Source organism: Falco peregrinus, chromosome W (genome assembly GCF_023634155.1).
Source record: "Falco peregrinus isolate bFalPer1 chromosome W, bFalPer1.pri, whole genome shotgun sequence".
NCBI classification, from domain to species: domain Eukaryota; kingdom Metazoa; phylum Chordata; class Aves; order Falconiformes; family Falconidae; genus Falco; species Falco peregrinus.
The window spans coordinates 16918108-16940293 of NC_073743.1; the positions used below are offsets into that span (position 1 = coordinate 16918108).

General features: G+C 41.5%; 1 protein-coding gene across 1 annotated transcript; it reads right to left on the reverse strand.

Moving 5' to 3' along the window:
- Window positions 1–4279: 4279 nt before the first annotated feature.
- LOC129783177 (GTP-binding protein Rit2-like) lies at window positions 4280–21931 on the reverse strand. Its single transcript, XM_055793032.1, has 2 exons — window positions 21743–21931; window positions 4280–4880 (listed from the first exon to the last, which is right to left on the reverse strand). Exons 1-2 carry the CDS (start codon window positions 21917–21919, stop codon window positions 4602–4604), a joined length of 456 nt encoding a protein of 151 aa, XP_055649007.1. The 5' UTR covers window positions 21920–21931; the 3' UTR covers window positions 4280–4601.
- Between the last annotated feature and the right edge of the window lie 255 nt (window positions 21932–22186).

A 22186-nucleotide genomic window follows, 5' to 3' on the forward strand; every position in this document is an offset into this window, starting at 1 on the left:
AACATCTGGTCTGAGAACAGTGGGAGGAAAAAAGCCAGCAGCAAATGATTTGCATGTACTGGTTGCAAACTGGTAGCTGCTGTCCCAGAGGAAACTATATATTTGAAGTACCATTTAAATTATTCAGCAGGGAGCTATCATACCATCTTTTGTGTTAGTTATGAGGCATATAAATGAGGGGTTTGCTACTACCCTTCCAAATCACAGAGCTGAGCATCCTACCTTTCCCCCAACTTTTCAGTTGAAACCAGCTGCTCTCAGTTTCTGAAGCATACGTAATACAGGGAGCCAGCAGACACCACAGAGAGATTTGTTCTCCTAAGTATCCAAAGAAGCTTCAGTGAAGGGGCAACTTATTCCATAGTCACCTATAGTCAGATTCTCAGAAACCTGATGCATAGTGCAGATCAGTTTCCCACTGACTTAAGTGAGTTTTTGTGTTGTTTCTTCCAGTTAAATTTTCCGTTCTGTGCCATGTTTTCCTATTTTTTCTTTTCATTGTGTTCCCAAACTGTCTTGCATATTCACATTTCTCTGTGAATTCTCTTCCCTTATTTTCTAGGCCAACTAAATTGCATCATCCACAGGATGAAGCAAATTATCAATTTCTATAGCTCTTAGTATCACCCATCTTCTCTTAATAGCCTCCATCAAACTCCTATGGTGTGTGCACTTGAATCAAATCTCTGGAGCTTTTCTTGTTCCTTTTTGCCATTATACCTCCTCTTAATCCCCTTCTAGAAGGCATTAAGACACATCCAGTGTGGAGAATGGTGTAAGGCATCCCAGGTTCACTTGATTTTCATACATTCACTCATACTGTATTCTCCTTTACTGTTACTGTCTATCCTTCCCATTGCTAATAGTCTGTTTATTCTGTCTTCCTTAAATTGTGTTTTGCTTTGGGTTATGGCTTTTGTAAGTTTTCAGGGACAGAAACCTCACCTTCCTCTGTGTGACTGAGGTATATTCATCATCATGTGATAATGTGTAATTCTTTTCTGGAGACAGATGTGAATCAACTCTAAGGTTTTCTATTGCCTTCAGAAGAGCTGCTCACTTACACTGACTGAATACCTTAAGTGTTCAAGCCTTTTCATTCAATGTCCTAGCTAAAGAGGCATCTGTAATTAGTCAGCAGTGGAGGCAAAGTCAGTTTGCAGGAGCTGTCAGCTTCTTATTCAGAAAGCTGAGTGACTTTGCAAAACTTCATCATTAAAAATATTGCTCATTCTTCTCAGTATGAACATTGAATTAATGGGAAATTTATGAAGAAGGCAATAGATGCAGTGTCTTTAGTTTGTTAAAAGCAACCAAGACCATCTTTTACATTGCTGAGAGTGATGCAACAGACCAAGTGAAATAAAAATGAAAAAGAGTGAGTTTGTCTGGATGGAGCTCAAGGTGGAGAGGTTAGCCTTGATTTTTGAGGTTGTGGAGAAACTAATGGAAGAAACAGCTGAGGAATCTCTGTCATGGTTGGAAGGGGCTGAATAAAGTCACAACCATCATTTACAAAACAAATCTTGAATCTAGCACTTCTCATTCTTTTTGAAGAGACAAACCTAGTGCCAAATATTTTTCAAAATATGGCATATAGAGGCTGGTTGTGGAGATACTCAGAACATGGAGATTTCATGGGCTTGGTACACCTAAAAATATGGCTATGTAACCTGTGTCTGTACTAGTAATTTGAAATTAAAATTTAGGCAGGCGCCTAAGCACATATTGTTAAATTGTTAAAATGATCCCCAGTTTGGTTTCAGACCATGGCAGATTGTCACTTTTGTAACCAGCTGCTGAGCATGGTGCAGAACCTAGCATAGTCCAGGGACCACTTCCAACAGCAGTTTGTGTGTGGTAAGCCTGCTGTGGAGTCTGAGAGTTTAATAGTATGGAAAGTTGTTGCTCCATGCCAGATGACCTTAATGTCAGAGAATGTGCATGCTTAATATATGAATCCATTTAAGGCTTAACCTCAGACTGTATCTGTGCCCTCTTCTGCAAGCTTTTCTGTATTGCAAACTGCCTTGGAGCAAGGTACCCCTGAAACTATGGAACCAAGCCAGTGTTGATACAGTATGTCCCTCAGTGGGTGAAATGACATAATAACCAATACTAAATGGTTTTCAATTGACTCAAAGCTTAGGCATCTGCCTGAAAAAGGCCAATGAGCATCCCTCAAGGTTTCTCAAAACAGTAATTTCTATGGTCTCTTACGCATGACCTTCATGACCTCTTACGAATGACTCCTTCATTCCCCTCTATGTAGTGTGCAGTATCGGAACAGTCACAGATGTTTCCCCTTGTTATTTATTGTCTCATAGCTGCCATCTGTTCAGTGCAGCCTCCTGTCATCTCTCCACCAATACTTAGCTCATAAACTCTTTGGAAAAACACATCTCTTTGTCTCTAGGATGTTTGACCTAAAATCTTTGGCAGTACAGGTTAAATAATAATAATAATTACAATACTGTAAATGCAGACTTCAACTGTTGGAGGCAGGAAACAATATTCACCTTAAATGTGTGCATGTGTTTGTATTCCTCTGAAATACTCTTTCCAAAATAGAAATATAGCCACATATTAACTAACTATATACAGTAAAGTAGTACTTTTGATGGAGAATTTTTGACAAGTCAAAAAATGTCACTGGATTTTGTTGAAAGGAAGGGAAAGTGGAGAACAAAACATCAGATTGTAATGAACTGAAATTCTTTATGAAACCATAAACTTTTTGAGTTTAACAGAGCAAAACAAATCAACTGCCCCGCAAATCATATAATATATAATTAGTTAAACGCATTCAAAATAGTAAAAGGGAAGTGAAGAAATGAACATTTACTAACAAGCATACATATTTTTCTAATGATATTAAGTGTCACTCCAGGACAGACACAAATGACACTGACTACTAGTATGGTTTCATGGAAATCACAATATTTATTTTTGACAAAATGTATGCATGTTTTAAATGTAAAATTGTAAATAAAGTCAATAGTAAAAGAAGTCTGGGAAAAAAAAGTCGATGAGACTATACTCTACTTCATGCCAGCTTTAAAAAGGGATATTTAAAAGATCTGTACAACTGCTTGATCAAATGACTCACTTGGATGGTTAAGGGCTATGAAATATGGTGACTGACCTGATGCAATCCTCTAGTAAGAGGAGAGCTGAATTCTATATTGCATGTTACAACAGGCTGGGACAGAGCTTCACTGCTCTAGGGAGGGCTATGGGAAGCATCAGACAGACAGTGCCTTTCTGCGCTCCTTGGTGGGATGCAGGACGGTGGCCAGTGCTGAAACCCTGGCACAGGCTGCCCAGAGAGGTGGTTGATGCCCTATCCCTGGCAACATTCAAGGTCAGGTTTTATGGGGCTCTCAGCAACCTAATCTATTTGAAGATGTTCATTGCAAAGGGGGTGGACTAGATAACCTTAAAATTTCCTTTCCCGAAGAGGGTCCCCCGTGGAGAGTCGGCCAAGTCACGACAATCACACCAATATGGCTACATGCCGTGCTCACTTTATTAAACAAACAGGTCATATTTATAACTTTAACCAACCACTCACCTGACTCTACACACAGGTGATTGGATAAAAGTTTCTGGTCACGCGGGCGTCCGTGTCACTGATTGGTGAGCATGCTGCATGTGCCTGATCAGAGTGTGCCGATGAGAGTGTGCTGATTCCGTGGTTCCCAGGGCTTGCTCTGCACCTGGCTTCTTGTTTGCGCATAGCTTGTTTTCTTTCTCACACTGCTTGTTCCAAGGACAATTTAAAGTTGCTCTGCAGCTTCAACTAACAGGCCTGGGTTGTCCAACCCGGACAATGGTAACATATGTCCTCGGTCTTTTAAAAATCCCTCTACACTTTCCTACCCAAACTATTCTATGATTCCAATGCACTGCATGTCTGCAGGACATGGCACCTCTGCTAGCCAGTCCTGGTGAGTGGGTAGAGAAGACAGAGCAGCGAGAAGCCTGGGAGCCTCTGGATGGCTGGTGCATGACTTGTGCTATGCTTGCTAACCCTTCCTGCTAAATGAAAAGAACACAATGAGTATAGGGCTACAGTGTCAAAATTGGGAGCCCCCCAGCGTTCCCTTTGGGCCTGGTTCACACACATATTTGCACACAGACACACGCATGTGGGCTGAGCACAGTCTAATCCTAAACCTACATGTGAATGCAAAGCTGAAGGTCAAATACTAAAGTCCTTAAACAGTCAAAATGTCCATTGATATCAATGTTATTCATTCCTGGGATGGTGCAATGAACCATGCATGTAGAGAGGAGGCAATAAATGCATCCCTTGTCCTAGAGCTGGTGGAAGCTGCTTCTGCCTTGGATGCTGGCTTAACTCCTAGTGTTCAAAGACCAGCCAGGGACCACAGGTGAAAAACCACAGTATTTTCTCCACTCAGATTTGCAGAGAAGGGATGAAAGGGTATGCTAAGCGACTTTATCTGTAATACAGAGGAACCACAGGGCAACCATGAATTGGGCTTTCAGGGTGCTACTTCTGCATGAGGGCTGAAGGGAAGGAACTCCAGGACCTAGTCTGGAAGAAGCTGTGTCAGTGCTGTCTTTTTAAACTGTTACATGTTTCTGTGGTCAGCTCCTGATGGGTGGCTCATGGGGAACTGCCATAAGGTAGTACCTTCCTTTTTTTTCTTCAGAGATCCTTTTAGTTTCCACCACAGGCTATCTTTCCTTTTCATCTTCTTCTCTACCATGGGCAGTGAGGACTCTTTCCTTCGGATTTCCCTCACTAGTCCATGAAAGACATCATCAATGTAGAAGCGGAGGGCAGCTGAAGTCTCAAAAAAGGAGCAGGAGTATTCTCTGGCTAAGCTCATTCCTTCTTCAGTTGAGACCTATAAAGAAAAGAAAAGTCCATAAATATTGCCTAATGCCCAGAGCATGAATCAATACGAGAACATTACAGTATGTACAGTCTGACTTTTTGGATACTGCAAATCACTGACCTTTAATTTTATAGGAAAATATTCTAACAGCACCTGACAGAGAAGATTCAAGAGTGAAAGGATCAGACTGAATCCATGAGATATTTGAACAGAGCATACAGGCAATATTCATGTGCTCAGCTATATTATTTCCCTAATACTGATGCATCAATTTTTCCATGCACTTCCTCTCTTTAGTGCAGTAAACTTTTAGTTTGATAGTGCTGGTACCTTTATTCCATAGATTGGTACAGACTACATAGAATTAAGGTTATGGAAAATCCCTGTTCACCATTAACCTAATCCTCAAGGCAACTTGACTCTTTAAACAGAGCTTTCATAGCTTAAGTTTTTTCAGTCACATTAATTTCTGAACATGCCTTGAAGTGTTCTGGTCTTGGCAAGCCTGTAATCTTACCACTTAGTTCATGCCTGAGCTGTATGAAGATCCAAAATCTATTTGTTTTTCAGCTCACCTCCCCTAAGTGACTTCATGTACTTATTGTTCTCAGAGAACATGGACAAAATGTGTCTTTGTATTTTGAGGAGCTGTAAGGGGAGAAATCACCAGAAATCTAGAGGGAACCAAGGCAGCTGTTTTTAAATTTGCCTGCATGTTGAAACAGGGGTCTTACTCCTAAAATTTCCATATCAGCTACCTCTTGGCTTTTGACCCGCCAGCTTCTGAAATGGAAGGGTGCTCAGCATGCTGATTAACATCTGGTTTAAATAGTTTGAATGCTTATCATAAGAGTATAACTGCCGACCACTTAAGGTATTTTTCATGTTTCAGGAGTTCAACCAGTAACATGTAGCAAGGCTGCAGCAAAACAAGGAGCAAACCGTATGAGCTTCTAAATGCTAAGCCAGGTTTCCAGCTAACAGGCTATCCATCCTTTTCAGTCTCTGAACATAAAACTGAATGAATGAACTGTATGAATACCATGTATGGTGTATATTCATCCATTACTGGATGCGTCAGGGAACATCGCCACAAAGGAAGAGGAAAAGGCTGAGGTACTTAATGCTTTTTTGCCTCAGTCTTTAACAGCAAGACCAGCTTCCCTCTGGGTACCCAGCCCCCTGAGCTGGAAGACAGGGATGAAGAGGAGCAGAATGGAGTCCCCACAGTCCAGGAGGAACCGATTAATAACCTGCTCCTCCACCTGGATGTGGGGCCGGATGGGATCTACCCAAGGGTACTGTAGGGAGCTAGACAAAAAACTTGCCAAGTTGCTTTCCATCATTTATCAACAGTCCTGGCAAACTGTGGAGGTCCCAGTTGACTGGAGGTTAGCCAGTGTGATGCCCATCTACATGAAGGGCTGGAAGGATGATCCGGGGAACTTACAGGCCTGTCAGCCTGACCTTGGTGCCAGGGTAGGTGATGGGGCAGATCAACCTGAGTGCCATCACACAGCACGTGCAGGACAACCAGGGGATCAGGCCCAGACAGCATGGGTTTATGAAAGGCAGGTCCTGCTTGACAAACTTGATCTCCTTCTATGAAAAGATGACCCGCCTAGTGGATGAGGGAAAGGTTGTGGACATTGCCTACCTGGACACTAGTAAAGCCTTTGACACTGTGTCCCACAACATTCTCCTGGAGAAACTGGCTGCTCATGGTTGGGGTGGGTGTGCTCTACACTGAATTAAAACCTGGCTGGATGGGTGAGCACAAAGGGTAGTGGGGAATGGAGTTACATCCAGCTGGTGGCTGGTCACAAGAGGTGTTCCCCAGGACTCAGTGCTGGGGCCAGTCCTGTTTAATGTCTTTATCAATTATCTGGACAAGGGGATTGAGGGCACCTTCAGTCAGTTTGCAGATGACACCAGGCTGGGGGGTGGAGTGTTGATCTGCTGGAGGGCAGAAAGGCCCTGCAGAGGGATCTGGACAGACTGGATCGATGGGCCAAGGCCAGCTGTAAGAGGTTCAACAAGGCTCAGTGCCAGGTTCTACCCTTAGGTCATACCAATCCCAAACAGTGCTGCGGGCTGGGGGCAGAGTGGCTGGGAACTGCCTGGTGGGAAAGGGCCTGGGGGAGCTGGTCGACAGCTGGCTGGACATGAGCCAGCCATGTGCCCAGGTGACCAAGGAGGCCAACAGCATCCTGGCTTGTGTCAGCAATGGTGTGGCCAACAGGACCAGGGCAGCGCCCATCCCCTTGCCCTCGGCACTGGTGAGGCTGCCCCTGGAATGGCGTGTTGGGTTCTGGGCCCCTTGCTCCCAGACAGACCTTGAGGGGCTGGAGTGTGTTCAGAGCCAGGCAGCGGGGCTGGGGAAGGGGCTGGAGCACAAGTCTTATGAGGAGCAGTGGAGGGAACTGGTATTGTTTAGCATGGAGAAAGAAAAAGAGGTTGAGGGGAGACTGTCTTGCTCACTACAACTACTCAAAAGGAGGTTGTAGCCAGGTGGGGTCTATCTCTTCTCCCAGATAACTGGTGACAGGACAAGAGGAATTGGCCTCAAGTTGCACTAGGGGAGGTTTAGATTAGATATTAGGAAAAATTTCTTCCCTGAAAGAGTGGTCAAGCATTGGACCAGGGTGCCCAGGGAGGTGGTAGAATCACCACTCCTGGAGGTGTTTAAAAAATGCATAGATGCGGTGCTTAGGGACATGGTTTAGTGGTGGGCTTGGCAGCGCTGGGTTAATGGTTGGACTCGATGATCTTAAAGGTCTTTTATAACCTAAAAGATTCTATGATTCTATATTCAAATTCTAGGACAGAAATTCCAGCCTTTCATTTTATTTGTGTAACATGATTTATTCAAGTAACTTTCCAACTATCTGAATAAAAAGGCAAAAAATTCCTTTGAACAGTCTTGTGAAAGGGTAAAGAATAGGTTATGAAAAGTCTTGATTGCTACTGTCTACAACAAAACTAATTTTGGCTTTCATTTTTCTTATTTCTACCTTCATGTACGCAAAGTGCCATTTATATCTATTAGGGAAATTAACCCTGATGTTTGAAGATACAAACTCTTTCATACCTACCATGGGAAAATGCCATTTATGCTCAAGTTATGACACCAATTCATTTTTTTCCATCTGTCTGTAAAACTGGACACAGTTAGAAACAGGATTTGGGATGAAACAGAAAATCAGTTCATTCCAGCCTGAAGGGAAGTCTGCAGTGAGCATCTACCTGCCTAACACAGACCACACAATTCCTACACATCACCTTTGCATTGAGTCACACACTTTGTAACATCAGCAGGATCATTCCTCTACGTTACAGTCATAATCCTAATTTAATTAAGAATATTGTAAGGGTAAGCAGGGAAGTTGTATGCCAACCTGAATAATACTGGCTGACACAATGAAAGATTGTTACCACTTTCCAACTGCTGTAATTACCAACCTTTAGCAAAAGGAGATGGGTAGCAATATGGTCCTTATTTTCCTCTGGGCAGCTGTGCAAGCAAAAGGCGTGATTCAATATGTCTATTGGGCACCATTGAGTAATTGATTGTCTGGATAGAAGACTATTTTGGTCTATTTTGGACTTTATAATCATTTTTTCCCTTGCTATGCCTTGTTTGAGCTGAAGAAGGATTTTTTAAATTATTATTTTATTTTGTTAAAGACACTGCAATTCTGAGCAAATGATTACACAGAGCTGCAGTTTCAGTGAAGATTTTATACATTCATTACCTAAAAGGAAAAAAAAAAATCCACATAAATTGAAACATCCTTATGTTAAAGAATGGTAAGGTTGTAAATATAATTAGAGTGCAAGCACAGCAATACTCAAATATTAAAAATTGCCCTTCTTTTTGCTCTGTGATTTTCCTCGTCTTTGTTCCTCTAATTCCTCCTTTTTTTTTTTTCCTTTTCTTTTCTAGGATGCAAACTATGTTTTCTCCCACCTGTAAAGAAGAACAACTACAGGGAAGACATGCTATGCTCTGTAATGAAACAAGACTGCTAAGAGCTGTGAGGATGGGTGAATACTCAGGAGAAATAAATTGTGCAGAAAAACTTCCTCACAGTCTCTATGTGGTCGGAGGCTTGTGATGGCCAAATTTGGCTGAATTTCTATAAAAAACGACAAAAGTTCTGTTTTGGACTTCAGCTTCCTGCCAAATTACAGAGACAACATTAAAGTTATTAATGGCAATAGTTCATTTCAAAGCATGGTATTTTTCTAAAATCTTGCCCTCAGGAACTGATTAACTGTTTTGGTGAAATTTTATGAACTAATCTGCATGAAGAGGACACTTGGCACAATTTCAGGATTTTCAGCCTAAGTTTTTCAGCTTCAAGGCTGAAGACAGGCTTTTCTAAAATCTAATGCTGTCATAATTCCCATTACTGCTTCCAGCACCAATGAAAATATAGATATAGTGATTTAATTAATCTGTTTGCTGAAGCAACTGTAAATATAGAGATATGTCTAGAGAAAAAACACACATTTTTCTTTTGGTTCATAATTCAGTCAAGATACTGGACACCTCTAGAATGAGAAACAAGGAACAAAGCCCTTGATGAGGTCACTGACGCCCACATAATTCCAGGGACTTACCTTGTTCCCATCTTATTGCCAGAAGAGAAACTATATCATAGAAATCCATCCCAGATCTGCACAGCTCAGTGACTTGTCAACAAATTGTAGCTCCTGCAGGTCTGTGTCAGTAGAAGATATGATCTGTCAGTACGACATGGACAGACAGGTCAGGGAGCGAGGTCATGCTATTGAATATATATCTGGGAAGCAGAGCTTTACATCTCATCTTTAGAATAACCCTCCCTAATTGAATCTAGCATTGTTTCTCAGAGCATAATTCTGGTTATCTTGATTCCAATTCAGCTCATTTCTTTGCTGGTAAACCTTAAGAAGGTATTGAAGGTGGAAGACTGGTGTAGTGAAGATAATGAAAAATAAAAATTTAAGAGCTGGCAGGAGCTTCCTGAGTTTGACACAAACTTCAAAAACTGTGACTGGGCAGGGTTTGAATCAGGACTTACAGAAGCAGGGAATGAAGCTTGCAGCGTAACCAAAGAGCAAGATTCCCCTAGAAGAACAAGTCCATAAAATGGGCAGTGAAGCCTCATGACCATGATGTGTGAGCCCCAGGAAAACAAACTTGGCTGCAAACTGCATTTTATTGCATCAAGATTCTGTTTGTGGCTTTTGCAAACCTCCCTTGGAAAATTACAAGTGAGATTAAATGCAATGCTGACAGCCTGTGAAAGCCATGATGGATGAGCTGCCATCTTTAAGACAGCCGGTTCTCCTCTAAGGTCAGTTTCTGCACAACCACAATGAGAGCACAAACCCACTTGGGCTGGGTGGTGGGTGGGGAGGCAGTGGCAATCATTGGCCCCCATAGGCAGAGCATAAAAATATCTGTATCTGATAAGGAAAGTGCAAAGAAACTAAACAGATCAATAGTCGACCTCTGCCCTTGGACTGTCATTAGCTGGAAAATCTCCATCAGGATCAGACAATTTTGTTTTCAGCTTTGTCTCTCCTTTGGTCAAGGCAGCAACAGAAGCATACCAAAGTAGTTTTCATCGACAGAGATCGTATTAGCAGAATCAACAGCATGACCTTGGGTGAGCTAGCAGTGGTCATCATGCAGGATAGCAATGCACTACCACTCGTACATCTCATCCCTGCAATAGCATGGTCTACTTCAAATGGCTTTTACATTTTTACCCCTGTGATTGGCACCTCCAGGTTGCCATGGAGATGTCTGGAAGCTGCAGGTGGAGTGCTGAGGGTTGAAAGGATTCTTCTAAATTTTTGTTACAGACTTCCACCCTGGAAGTCCTCATAAACCTTGCAATGGGAAACTGATAATTATAGACCCAAAAGCTTTGTTCTACGAATATTTTTGGGTGGTTTTTTTTTTTGTGCTGAAGACATGTGGTCTTGATCACTAATTGGAGATAGAAGGGGGCTGCTTGTCTAAAACCCACTAAGGCTAATAGGAGGAATTCCAGTGGTTTTTGATCAAGCTCTGTATTTTTGGCAGGCAATAATTTATGTGAACTGTAAAAAACAAAAGGTACTTTTTAAGAACATAAGGAGGAAAGCAGCATCTTAAGCAGTCTTGTTTGCACCACAGAAAATAATAATAATAGTGGGAAAAGCTAAAAGTACTCTGAATGATGTCTAGGAAAGATCCACGTCCTCTTCCTTCATCTCTGGTGTTTTTTTCTGTTTCCCAATGGACCCCATTCCAGAAAACAAGAACCAGATGCCAGGTTGTGTATTAACACCTGGATATCAGTTTAGAGACAGGCAGGCGACCCAGAAGAATCCACATAAATGTTTAGGTCCCTTCCCATCACAGTCCATTCCCTCAGCATATCAGTACAAACATAATAAGCTTTTAGTACAAGTGCAAACCTGTAATATAACAGAAAAAAAAAAAAAGAAATCAAAGGTATTCACAATTTTCTCAGTCTTTAATAAATAAATTTGCTAGGAGAAACATAGGAGTCGTCTCATGGGTCTAGAAAATGAATGCCATCCCAGATAACAAAAAGCAAAAAATGGGTATTGCCTATCTGAAATGAATAATAATTTTGTTTAATCTCATCACTGACCATTGAGTTTATGCTGAAGGTACTCCCACACAGCACCTGCAAATTCTCTCATTAATGATGAGCAACAACCAGGACTGACCATTTTTCACTATTCTCAGTTCATCACTCTATGTATAAGGTACCAGGAAGAAATTAGGTGACTCCCAGCCACCCAGCACTGACAAGTGTCAGGGACCTCCCCAGCAATCTGGACAGGGACAAGCTCAGTATTTTGATAGATGGGACTAGGTCCATCAAAGACTGAGTTGAGCATTCCTGCATTGCCATCTGCCTTTCCTACAGCCAAAGGCTTTCACTGTAAGCATTTGATTCTTGTTTTGAGAAACATACAACCCAATCCATTAACCCCAAAGCAGGCCTATTATACCTATGTCATTTTTGACAGTTATTCATTTTTTCATTGCATAAGTGTTGTATCAACAGGCATGGTGGCAGAGACTTTCTACACACTGGTAAAAGGATCTTTCCAAGCGTGAAATGCTACTGTTCAGGTCAAAGCTCAAATACTTGGATATTACAGCAGTAGCTAGTGTTGAAAACCTGAGCAGAACCGGACAAAACAGGAAACTCAATCTTTCTGTCTTTTTAAGAGAAGCAGTACTGTTGTAATTTGTTCACATAATATTTTTCATGGAATATTTTTTTTAGAAAGAAGAAAAAAATATTCCAAGCCCTTTTACCCTTCTCTTTCTTCAGTTATTTACATTTATAAACTGCCTATCATATTCTTGCCACTGAGCAATGACACCCCTGGAATGTCAGCCCTATCACTCCGTCTGGATGACTGCCCTCTGGAGACTGGAGCAGAAGCCTTCCAGGAAGACCCCTATTTGTGATTGGTTTTCTTTGTAATTCATACACCCACGCCTCCAGGAATGAGGTAGGCTTTCCATCCCACCTCATGTTTTCTCTGTGGTCCCACAGGTAAAATCACAGGGTACCCCGTGGTATCTCCTGTATTCTCCCTCCCAAACAGAAGCACTTCTACAGTTGATAGCTGAAATGTGGGTCTGTACAGGTGGAGAGTAGGATATATCCTTATCAAACCACTGGACCAGTCTCTCCACAGCTGAGATGGTGGAGGCAGAAACGCTATCTTCATAGTCCTGGAGATGGCAAACCATTTCATCCACTGTTGGTGGTGTGTTGTGTCTCCAGCCCACTATTGCCATCCAGTTAGCATATGATGATGGTGCACTCCATACCAATTTCTGTTACATGGATTGTGTGCATAGGACTTTGTCAGGATCTGTGGGTGACTGTGGATCATCCTGATCATAATAAATAATCTCTTTCACAGTTAATTCTGTCAAGTACTGGATACTTTTATTGTAGTCCACTTGCCTGGGCAACATGTAATATCCTCTTTGTAGGGATATCTTTCCTTAAACCTTGACAGGAGTCACTTCCAGAGGCTGAGAACCTGCATTCCTTTTCCAATTTCCTTGTCGATTCCTCCGTTTTTAATAAGTGATCCTAGCTGCTTGGCTTCCCTGCTGTCTAATTCTACACTATTAGCCCCATTATCCCAATGTTGAAGCAACCAGGTATTCACTTGGTTGACAGGCATAATCTTTCCACATATCTCACAGTTCATTCAGAGACAGGGATTAAGAGGTTACCTATTGTTCATCTTCTCCATCTTGTTCCTGTGATGGGCCTGCTTCATCATTCTCCTGGACCAAACAAGCTGCTTTCCATTTCCATTTCTTCTTCTGTATCAGGGCCACTGATACTGCCATGGGCTGGTCTTCTGCATCACTTGTGGGGTCCACAGCAACCACAGTGACCACCACAGGGGCTGGAGTAGCCACAATGCCTGCTGTGGGGGCTGGAGTAGCAAAAGGGGCTGGAGTAGCAACAGGGGCTGGAGCAACTGTTGTTTCTGCCACAGAGGCTGGAGTAGTTACAATTAGTCGCTTAATTCTCCACCACATCGAGGAGGTGAAAACCACATTCAGTATTCCTAGCAACAGGATCAGGACCTGTGCTATGGTGGTTCCAACGGTCCAAAGATAGTCAGAATATGCAAAAATTCTAAATGCTTCAGTAATTAACCCTGGGGAGAAGAGGGAGGTGTAGACCTTATCCATAGGTTGACTTTCAGGAAAAGAAAAGCCAAAGGTGCAGTTGGCATTCCTCATCAGGGACCACCCGACACACAGGGGTGACAACACCACTAAGTACACAGACCAGATCAGTCTTATGACCAGAGAGTCCACCATATAATAAACCAGTACAATATAGTACAGCACTATGATAACTAGCTCAGGTCCCAAGGACAACAAACAGCATAACAGGGAACACATAGTGCAAGTAAAGTAAATAACACCACCCTGAGACCATGGGCAGCAACTTTAAGAGCAGAGAAATCAGCGTTGTGGCCAGAAATTATTAATCCAACACAAACAATACCGACAAAAATTTTGTTCTAACAAACTCCAGTTGGACCTGGTGCTATCTGAACCCTTGGTGCCCCACATTGGGCACCAAAAAGGACTGTCGTGGTTTAACCCCAGCCAGTAACTAAGTAACACAGCCACTCACTCACTCCTCCCTCATCCCAAGGGATGGGGAGGAAAATCAGAAAGGAATGTAAAACTCGAGAATTGAGATAAGAACAATTTAATAATTGAAATAAAATAACAACCACCATAACAACAAAAAGAATACTAGCAATAACAATAATAATCGGTTATAATGAAAAGGAAGGAGAAGGGGAGAGGAATGAAATCCAAAGGGAAGGGAGAAAAGAAAAGAATTGATGCACAATTCAGCTGCTCACCACCGGCTGACCGATGCCCAGACAGTCCCCAAGCAACGATCAGTGACCCCCAGCCAACACCCCCCCTACCCAGTTTATATACCGAACATGACATCCCATGGCCTGGAATACCCCCTTGGCTAGTTGGGGTCAGCTGTCCTGCCTGTGTCCCCTCCCCATTCCCTGTGCCCTTCCAGCCCTCTCACTGGCAGGGCCTGAGAATCTGAAAAGTCTTTGACTTAGTATAAACATTACCCAGCAACAACTAAAACCATCCATGTGTTATCAAAATTGTTCTCACACCGACTCCAAGACAGCACTGCTCCAGGTACTAAGAACATTAACTCTATCCCAGCTGAAACCAGGACAGGGGGGAAAACAAGATCAAGTGGAAATCAATTCAGACTGAAAGAAATGTTGAAGGCTAGGCTTTGTCAGAAACCAATGTTTTCTCTTTCTGGCCAGACATTCAGTATAACTATGTTTCAGGTCTAAACAAATGCACAGTAAAAGCAAAAGTAATACAGAAACCCTTGGTGTTAAAATCTCTAGTTTCCATCTCCCTCAACATAAATATTCTGCTTTGTTTCAGAATTTAAAATGGATTTTAAACAGAATTATTGCTTAAAAATATAATGGTGAAACTTTTCCTTTTTCAAACATAAACATTTTTACATTTATGTATGAACCCTTTTGTAAATGTATACACTGTGGTCATCAATTTGATTTGGCCAATATTCCACTAGAATTCACAACTGTTTCCACTGGCAGAAATCAGTATTTTTCATTCAACCAAATATGTGCACCTTATGTTTTTTCCTTAGTCCCTGGGGAAGCAGGCACCTCTTTTCAGCAGCTTGAGCAGCAAACGAGTAACCTGCTACAGAAATATGAGAGGAGAATTTCATGTCAACACCATTACTCTTAAATCTATTTGGAAGTCTTCAGAAGTAATTAGTTGAACAAACCTCACTCTGACTTCATGGCAGGCAGTTCTGCAGGCTCAGGTTTGCTGGCTTTCTAGATTACAAGGTTAGATTAGATAAAAGCTGCCGTACAATTAATCATTATCACGAGGGTATTGCAATTAGTTCTGTTCCTCTTTCTCCCTCCCCAGAGTTACATGGAAAATGGCATCTCAGAAGAGTTTTCCATGTTTTCCTCCCCACCTTGTCACTCTGTGACACTTTTTACTGATTTCACACTTAAGAATTTTTGGTGACCAGAATGGGGTCTATCGTGAATGGCCATGGGTGTAGGACAGGATTAGCAGGCTGGCCCAAGGAGAAGATGTGGTCTCGGTGTACTTATGCACTGACAGACTGGATACCAGGGAAATAACACATAGCACAGCCCTACTGTAAGAGTCGGTCTAAAGAGAATGATATTGTCTCAACATTGCTAACAGAGACCTGGAGATGGAATGTGGTCCTCATGGACACCGAGACCCAGTGACCCTGAAAGAGAACTGCATGGTACGAGGAGTACTATGCCGCTCCTTGATACCCAGCACTGAAAGGAACAACTATGATAAGGCCGCATAACAACTGTCCGGAAGAAGAATCACAACTGTTGTCATAACAACGAACCAGAACATGTGTGATAACCTTGCTCGAGAAGGCAGAGACTGACAACAATCCATGGACCAGAGGAGGAGCAACGTGTGTTGCTCAGCATAAAAGAGGACTCCTTAGCAACCGAACTTTGGAGATCTTCCCCACCAAGGATCACGACGATCGGAAGGACAGTGGGACGCTGCCTAGACCTGGGACCATAGGAACGCCTTGGACTCATGGCGGTAGCTATAATCTTCTTTCCTTTTTTCTTTTTACTTTACCTTTTCCTTCACTTTCTGTCTTTCTACCTATCGTATGCCGCTTTACGGGCAAACAATAAAATTGTGCTGTTTGATTGAAGCATAACCCCTTGGCGTGGTCGCCTTGATTTTTTTGAGCTTCGAGATCATAGTAAACGAACCTTCACAAGTCCACTGAGTGGACCATGACATTAAATTGGCATCACGGACAGGATCCTGAGAGACAGAGGTGTGTAGGTTGTATGTGATTTGTAACAGGGGAAGGATGTTTCATTCTAGCCACACCTGGCCCTACACTCAGCAGGGTGAGAGGTGTCCAGAAAGCGAGGGGGATGATTCGAATTTCCTGCATACCACACACGCCTAGGACTTAGCACTCCAAACTCTGATTGAGGGCTCTGTCTGTTGGGATCCAACTAAAAGAACTCGAAGTGCAAAAGAGGGAAAGTGCTAAAAAGGGGGGCTGCCCTTGTGTTAATGATAATTTGTCTGCTCTGCTCGGGAAAGTGAAGGGACAACCTTGTAGTAACTATAAGCTGCCTTCTCGAAGCAGATTTTTGGTCCCTTCAACCATTCGGGGAAGAGAAGGGCGACACAGCAGTGGCTGTGTGTTTGTAACTAAGTCTAGCCTCCCTAAAGTGGGTTGGGTCCCTTAGTAGTGAGAATGGCTGAAAAGGCTGATAAACAAAATCCTTTGTTAATGAAAGATCAGGACATGTTTTACACATTTCTGGTAAAGTATGTGGATCGTCCCTCTGTACCCGGAGAAGATTAGGCTCGACATAATTGGACAAACTTGCGGAATGTAGTGGACCGAGTGACCTCTTTACAGACAAGCTAAAGTTAGATCAGATAAGGGCAAATCTATAGTCTGTGCTATTTTAGGAGCTAGCCTAGTTGAAGCAATCGAAGATCGCCTTAGAAAACGTAGCAATGGAAACAAAATTATAGAATCCCTTGAAAATTTGGTGAAAGTTCTGCAAAAAATGAATTATGACTTAGAACAATTAGAGAAAGAAAGGGAAGAAAACTGCTTATTAAAAACCACTCTGAAGGCAGAATGTTCTAAAAAGACACTGAAGCCCTGAGTGAAATAGAGCTGGAAGTAGAGGAAAAGGGTATTCACCCAATATACCCTCAGAAGGAGTTAGAGGAGGCGAGAAAACGTATGTGGAAAACCCTCAAGTGAGACCCTTAATTAAAACAGAATATACTTATCTGAATGAGGATGATGATTATCCTCACATTACAACCAAAGAGATACCATATACTGCCACTGAGCTAGCCAAACTGAAAAGAGAGTATGGATGTCTTCCTAAAGAATCCAAAACAGAGTACGTGGCACATATCCTTAACTGGGGGAGTCAAGGACCCTATGGAAGTGTCAAAGTATTGGGGTGAGTTTGTACAAACCCCCATACCCACTCAGAAGTGTGACTGAGTCCTGCTGGACACATGGCAGGCTATTTGTTGTTTGCCTGCAAAGGCATGAAGCAGAAATACTGTTGCAGAGGCAGATGTGTATGGGGAAATTTAGATGCTTGGAAGTTGGTTGTGAAAGACTGATGGACGATCTAATAGGATTAGAAAAAGGTTTGAGTTGATTGTTACTAGGTAATCGTGATGTGGAAAAGTTGATAGAAGCAACAGGGAACATGTACAGAAGGTAAGAGAAGAAGAGCTGGGTCATGCTAAACTGGTAGAGGAGACAAGGCAGAGGCAGAGGAGGAATGTCAGGCAGAAGCGAAAGAGTGAAACCTCTCCTATGGGACCTGATCACTGTGCATATTGTAGGGAAAGTGGACACTGGAAGCGAGATTGCCCTAAGCTGAAGAACCATCAGGGGGTTCCGGTGACTGGATTATGAAAACTGAAATAAAATGCACTCTGTTTATTGTATTTTTTAAAGATGAATTTGTTTTAATTAGATATCTATCTACTATACAGATTTTAAACTTCAGTAAGAACCTGATGTTCATCTGGGGTAAAGCGATAAAGCTTACCTGAAATAAAAGGATTTATGGTACTTCATATAAGGTGGTTCTAAGTGTTTCTGAAACTCTAGTGACATTAAAAGACATACAGCCTATCTTTATTAATCTAATGAATTTAATGCTAGAAAACACTGAAATTAAAATGGTATCTAATCAAGCACTTAGTGCTCTGTTTTTTACATCAAATATCTATGGGATAAAATAAATATAATACTTAAATATTGCTTAAATCAATGGCTAAAAATCAAAGAATGGAGGCAGAATGACTTAACCATTCACGCCCATTCACTTTCCCAGTTAATCTCTAAACACAAAAGAGATCAAATTCAGAAAGGACTGGACACAGCTGCAGTACAAATGGGTGGAAGGGAATGGAGGATGGAGGGAGCCTTGCCACCAGATTGGATATGAACAATGAGATAAGGAGGTTTGGTTTTTTATTCCTCCCACAGTTTTTACACACTTGTTCCCCCACATTGTTTCAGAGAAAATGGGAAGTGTTTATTCTTTATGTTGATGAATGTAATTAAAACCTGTTTTAAGAAGGAGTACAGACAAACCCATTTCTTAAAAGTTTAAAAATTACAGGCATACTTTAAGTACAACAATAATTTCACTGAAGCCATCAGAAAATAAAAACATTATTTTAAAATAATAAATTTGTTGGTTTTGATTTTCTGTAATATTTCTCCTAACAGAAAATTGTAATTGCAGATTAATTTTATTCTTGTCATCCTGTTGATGGATTTGAGGCAAGTGACATACAACATTGAATGTATTGTGTAGGGGATCACGTTCCAAATAAGAGCTTTGTCTGACCAAGCTACTACAGTCTGTCTGATTGTTGCAGAATTGTCATTAAATGGAAATGGTGCCTTGGAATGCTGAACTTAATGTTATGTTTCCAAATATCATGAATAACATTACAGCAGCTTTAATGAATTTCATAGGAGAAAAATTTCATTTTAAAAAGCAACAATATGAGCCCTGGTGCCCTGGTTAAATTCCAGTCTGGCTAATTGCATTCTGACACCTACTGTTTCTCAGCTGTTTGAATTTTGTATGTGTCTGTACCTCAGTGTTTGTCCATGGATATGTTAGTGCCATACAGGGTCAGCTCATGGCTGTCTGTCACCCCAGAGTTAGTTGGTTACCACTCTTGACCATCCAACCCATAATTACATACATGACCTTGAAAAGATTCCTTTCAATCTACCTTCCCACAGTTCATCAAGTTACTTAGATGTTGCTTAACCTAACAAGTAAGTATAGATATTACTTATTTCGGTGTTTGTTAAACATATAGCACAACCTCAAGTCCCAGTTCTGAAACAATGAGCTGTTGAAACCTATTAAACATTTGCTTAAAGCTGGGCACATAGATGACCTCCCCCACCCTAGTACTTTCATTTAGGTCAGAGGCACTCCAAGCAATATCTTCTAATCACCTCCACTTAACTGTGCATTGCTTTGAATCGAGGAGTGGTAGCTGAGAACATGACCTGAACTATGGATGACATTTAAGTGAAGATATGCCCCAGGAGCACAACTAATCCATCTCAGCACCAAATAATCATGGAGACAAGGGGCCTGGAGTAGAGCTAGTCCAAAGTTAAAAATCAATTCCTGAAATGTGGAGTTCAGAATAAACTGTTTTGTCCTACAGCTCTGCTCCTGCTGGTTCATACTACTTGCTTCTGTAGACATAGTCATATTCAAGCGCTTTATTCAAAGCAGCAGATCTGCGCTGTGTCATCTTATTAGTCTTTGGTGTCCCATGGCTCAGTGTCTGGATTGCAAAATATTTGAGAAAACCCTTCTGACATTGCCGTACTTGACAGTTGTAAAGGGCTTATGGAGGAAGATTCTGAAGACCAAAATCCCAGCTCATTGAAAGCTTTTAAAAAAATATAGGACCATGATTTGGGATTCCCTTGAGACACATTCAGGCAGAGTCTTCAGTGACAACCCTGAATAATAGCTTTTTGTGTGTTTGTCACATCTCAAAGATACAATTTCTAATATATCCAAGAGCCTCCCCATGTCCTTTAATCTTGAGTATCTTGAGTGCCGTTTGTGATATCCAATTTGGGCATTCATGCACACTAGTTTTCCTGTTTGGGAGAGCTGACAAGATCATCAAAGACCATGTAAAACATTTTAATCAGGCATAAATTTTTATATGCATTGACAGTGATTAAAATATAAAAGCCCAACAGAGCCAAATATCACTGGAAGAGTGTCTTCATATCCTTTAATCAACAGAGTAATCCTGAAAATCTCATCTATAGGTAATTCTAGGTAATCTATCATATCCCATTTCTGATGGGATCAGGTGCAATGTCCTGTTTTCTCAGCAGAGCAACTGAATCCACCTCCCTCCCCATCTGTATATAAGTAGCCCAGAAGCTGCACAGATTGGATTGCACTTTGCATATGGCACTGTTGTTTGAAGCCTCAAGCTGCGTGTTAAACTGCAGCTGGATTGTCACCATTAAGGCTTTGTCACAGTCTGATTTAGGGAGAGAAACGATGATCTGGAAACAGATGTGAAGTTTTAAATGTACATCATCAGATCATCAGGACTAATTCAGGCTTAACACTGCCTGGGATTTTCTTCAAGTAGATGAAAGAAGACAAAGAAATGGGGAGAAGAGTGACAGGATAAGTGGAAAAGAGTAGACAGGATCATGTGAGCACAGATGCTAATGAACTGAAAAACACCATTTTATTTATCTGTTACGTATGTCTGCACAGAAGCCAGTCATTTGAAAGCAATCATAGTGTGTATAAAGACCCTCTTAAGATTTCCATATAGGAAAACTCCCCCCACCTCCCATTTCAAAGTTTCTGCTTAAGAATAAGGACATTTTCTGTTCAGTAACAGGTCACAGCCAAGCTGTTTCTAAGATGGTCTCTCTGTAACTCACTCCCTGGCACAAACACACACATCGATACAAACAGCAAGGGGGAAGTGGAGAGGAAGCAAAAGGAAAAGGGAGCCAAGATTGCTACAGACTTTGGGAGTGCCACAGTCAGTGCTCTCATAGTCAAAGAAATCTGCTTTATGGGTGGTGGTGGCTCAAAGCTTGTGTATAAATCAAAGTGAATTCAAGTCTTGCATGTCCCCATCTTACCTGAACACTAATAACACGGCCACTGGCTTTTCAGGCAAAGATAATCTCACATGTATTTCTGTATTTTAACTCTTTTTTTTTTTTCAGTCTGAGTTTAAGAAACCTTTAATTAAATCTACATATTTACGAGAAAAAAATTAAAAACCTGTATTTAATGGCTGGTAACTTCCAAAGAAAACAGGGGTTTTTTCCATGAAAATCCTGACTGCATCTTTTCCCATGTTGACCATATAGATAATCTCCAACAAAAATAGTGTGATCCCTTTTGAAGTGAAAACAAAGAACATTTGGATGTGATTGGCCAAGGCTGCTTTAAGATCCATAAGATATGAATGAAAAATACTGTTAAGTCATTAATTTATTACCAATCGTAGTGTGTTGCTCTTTAATTAAACCACATCTTGTGCTACTGATTCTTAGCGGTAGTCTACAACATATGCTACAGAAACCTCTGAGGTAGCCAAGGAAAATCTGGCCAAAACCAGCAGATAAGTTGCTTACCTGTCTGAACTCTTCCAGATCTATTTTGTTTCCCACCAGCACCAAGGGGATGTCATAGGTGTGCTGGACACGATAAATCAGTTCCTTAAATTCAGAAGCTTCTTGAAAGGATTGGCGGTCCGTGATGGAATAGCAGATAATGAAGTCTTCTCCACCTCGCATGTATTGGTCCCTCATGGCTGTGAATTCTGCCTGTGGAATAGGATGAACACGCTCAGTAATTTCACAAACAAAATTATTCATCTGTAAATAAAGAAGTTGCTGAAAACTTCTCCCATTCCCTGCATAATTTCACATTGCTTGTTTTATTGTTTTAAATACTGCTTGCTGAAACTTGTGCATCCTTCTGGGGTCATCATCCTGCATAATACATCACCAGGATTTCTCTTAGGACCTTTTTTTCCCCTTTTCCCATCAAGGGAACTCTAAGAATATGAGCTTATT

Excerpts from the sequence above, each read along its gene's own strand:
- LOC129783177 (XM_055793032.1), bottom strand. The coding sequence starts at position 21,919 with ATGAGGGACCAATACATGCGAGGTGGAGAAGACTTCATTATCTGCTAT. Across the intron at positions 4,881-21,742 it reads ATCTGGAAGAGTTCAGACAG|GTCTCAACTGAAGAAGGAAT; the intron begins GTAAGCAACTTA and ends TTTTCTTTATAG.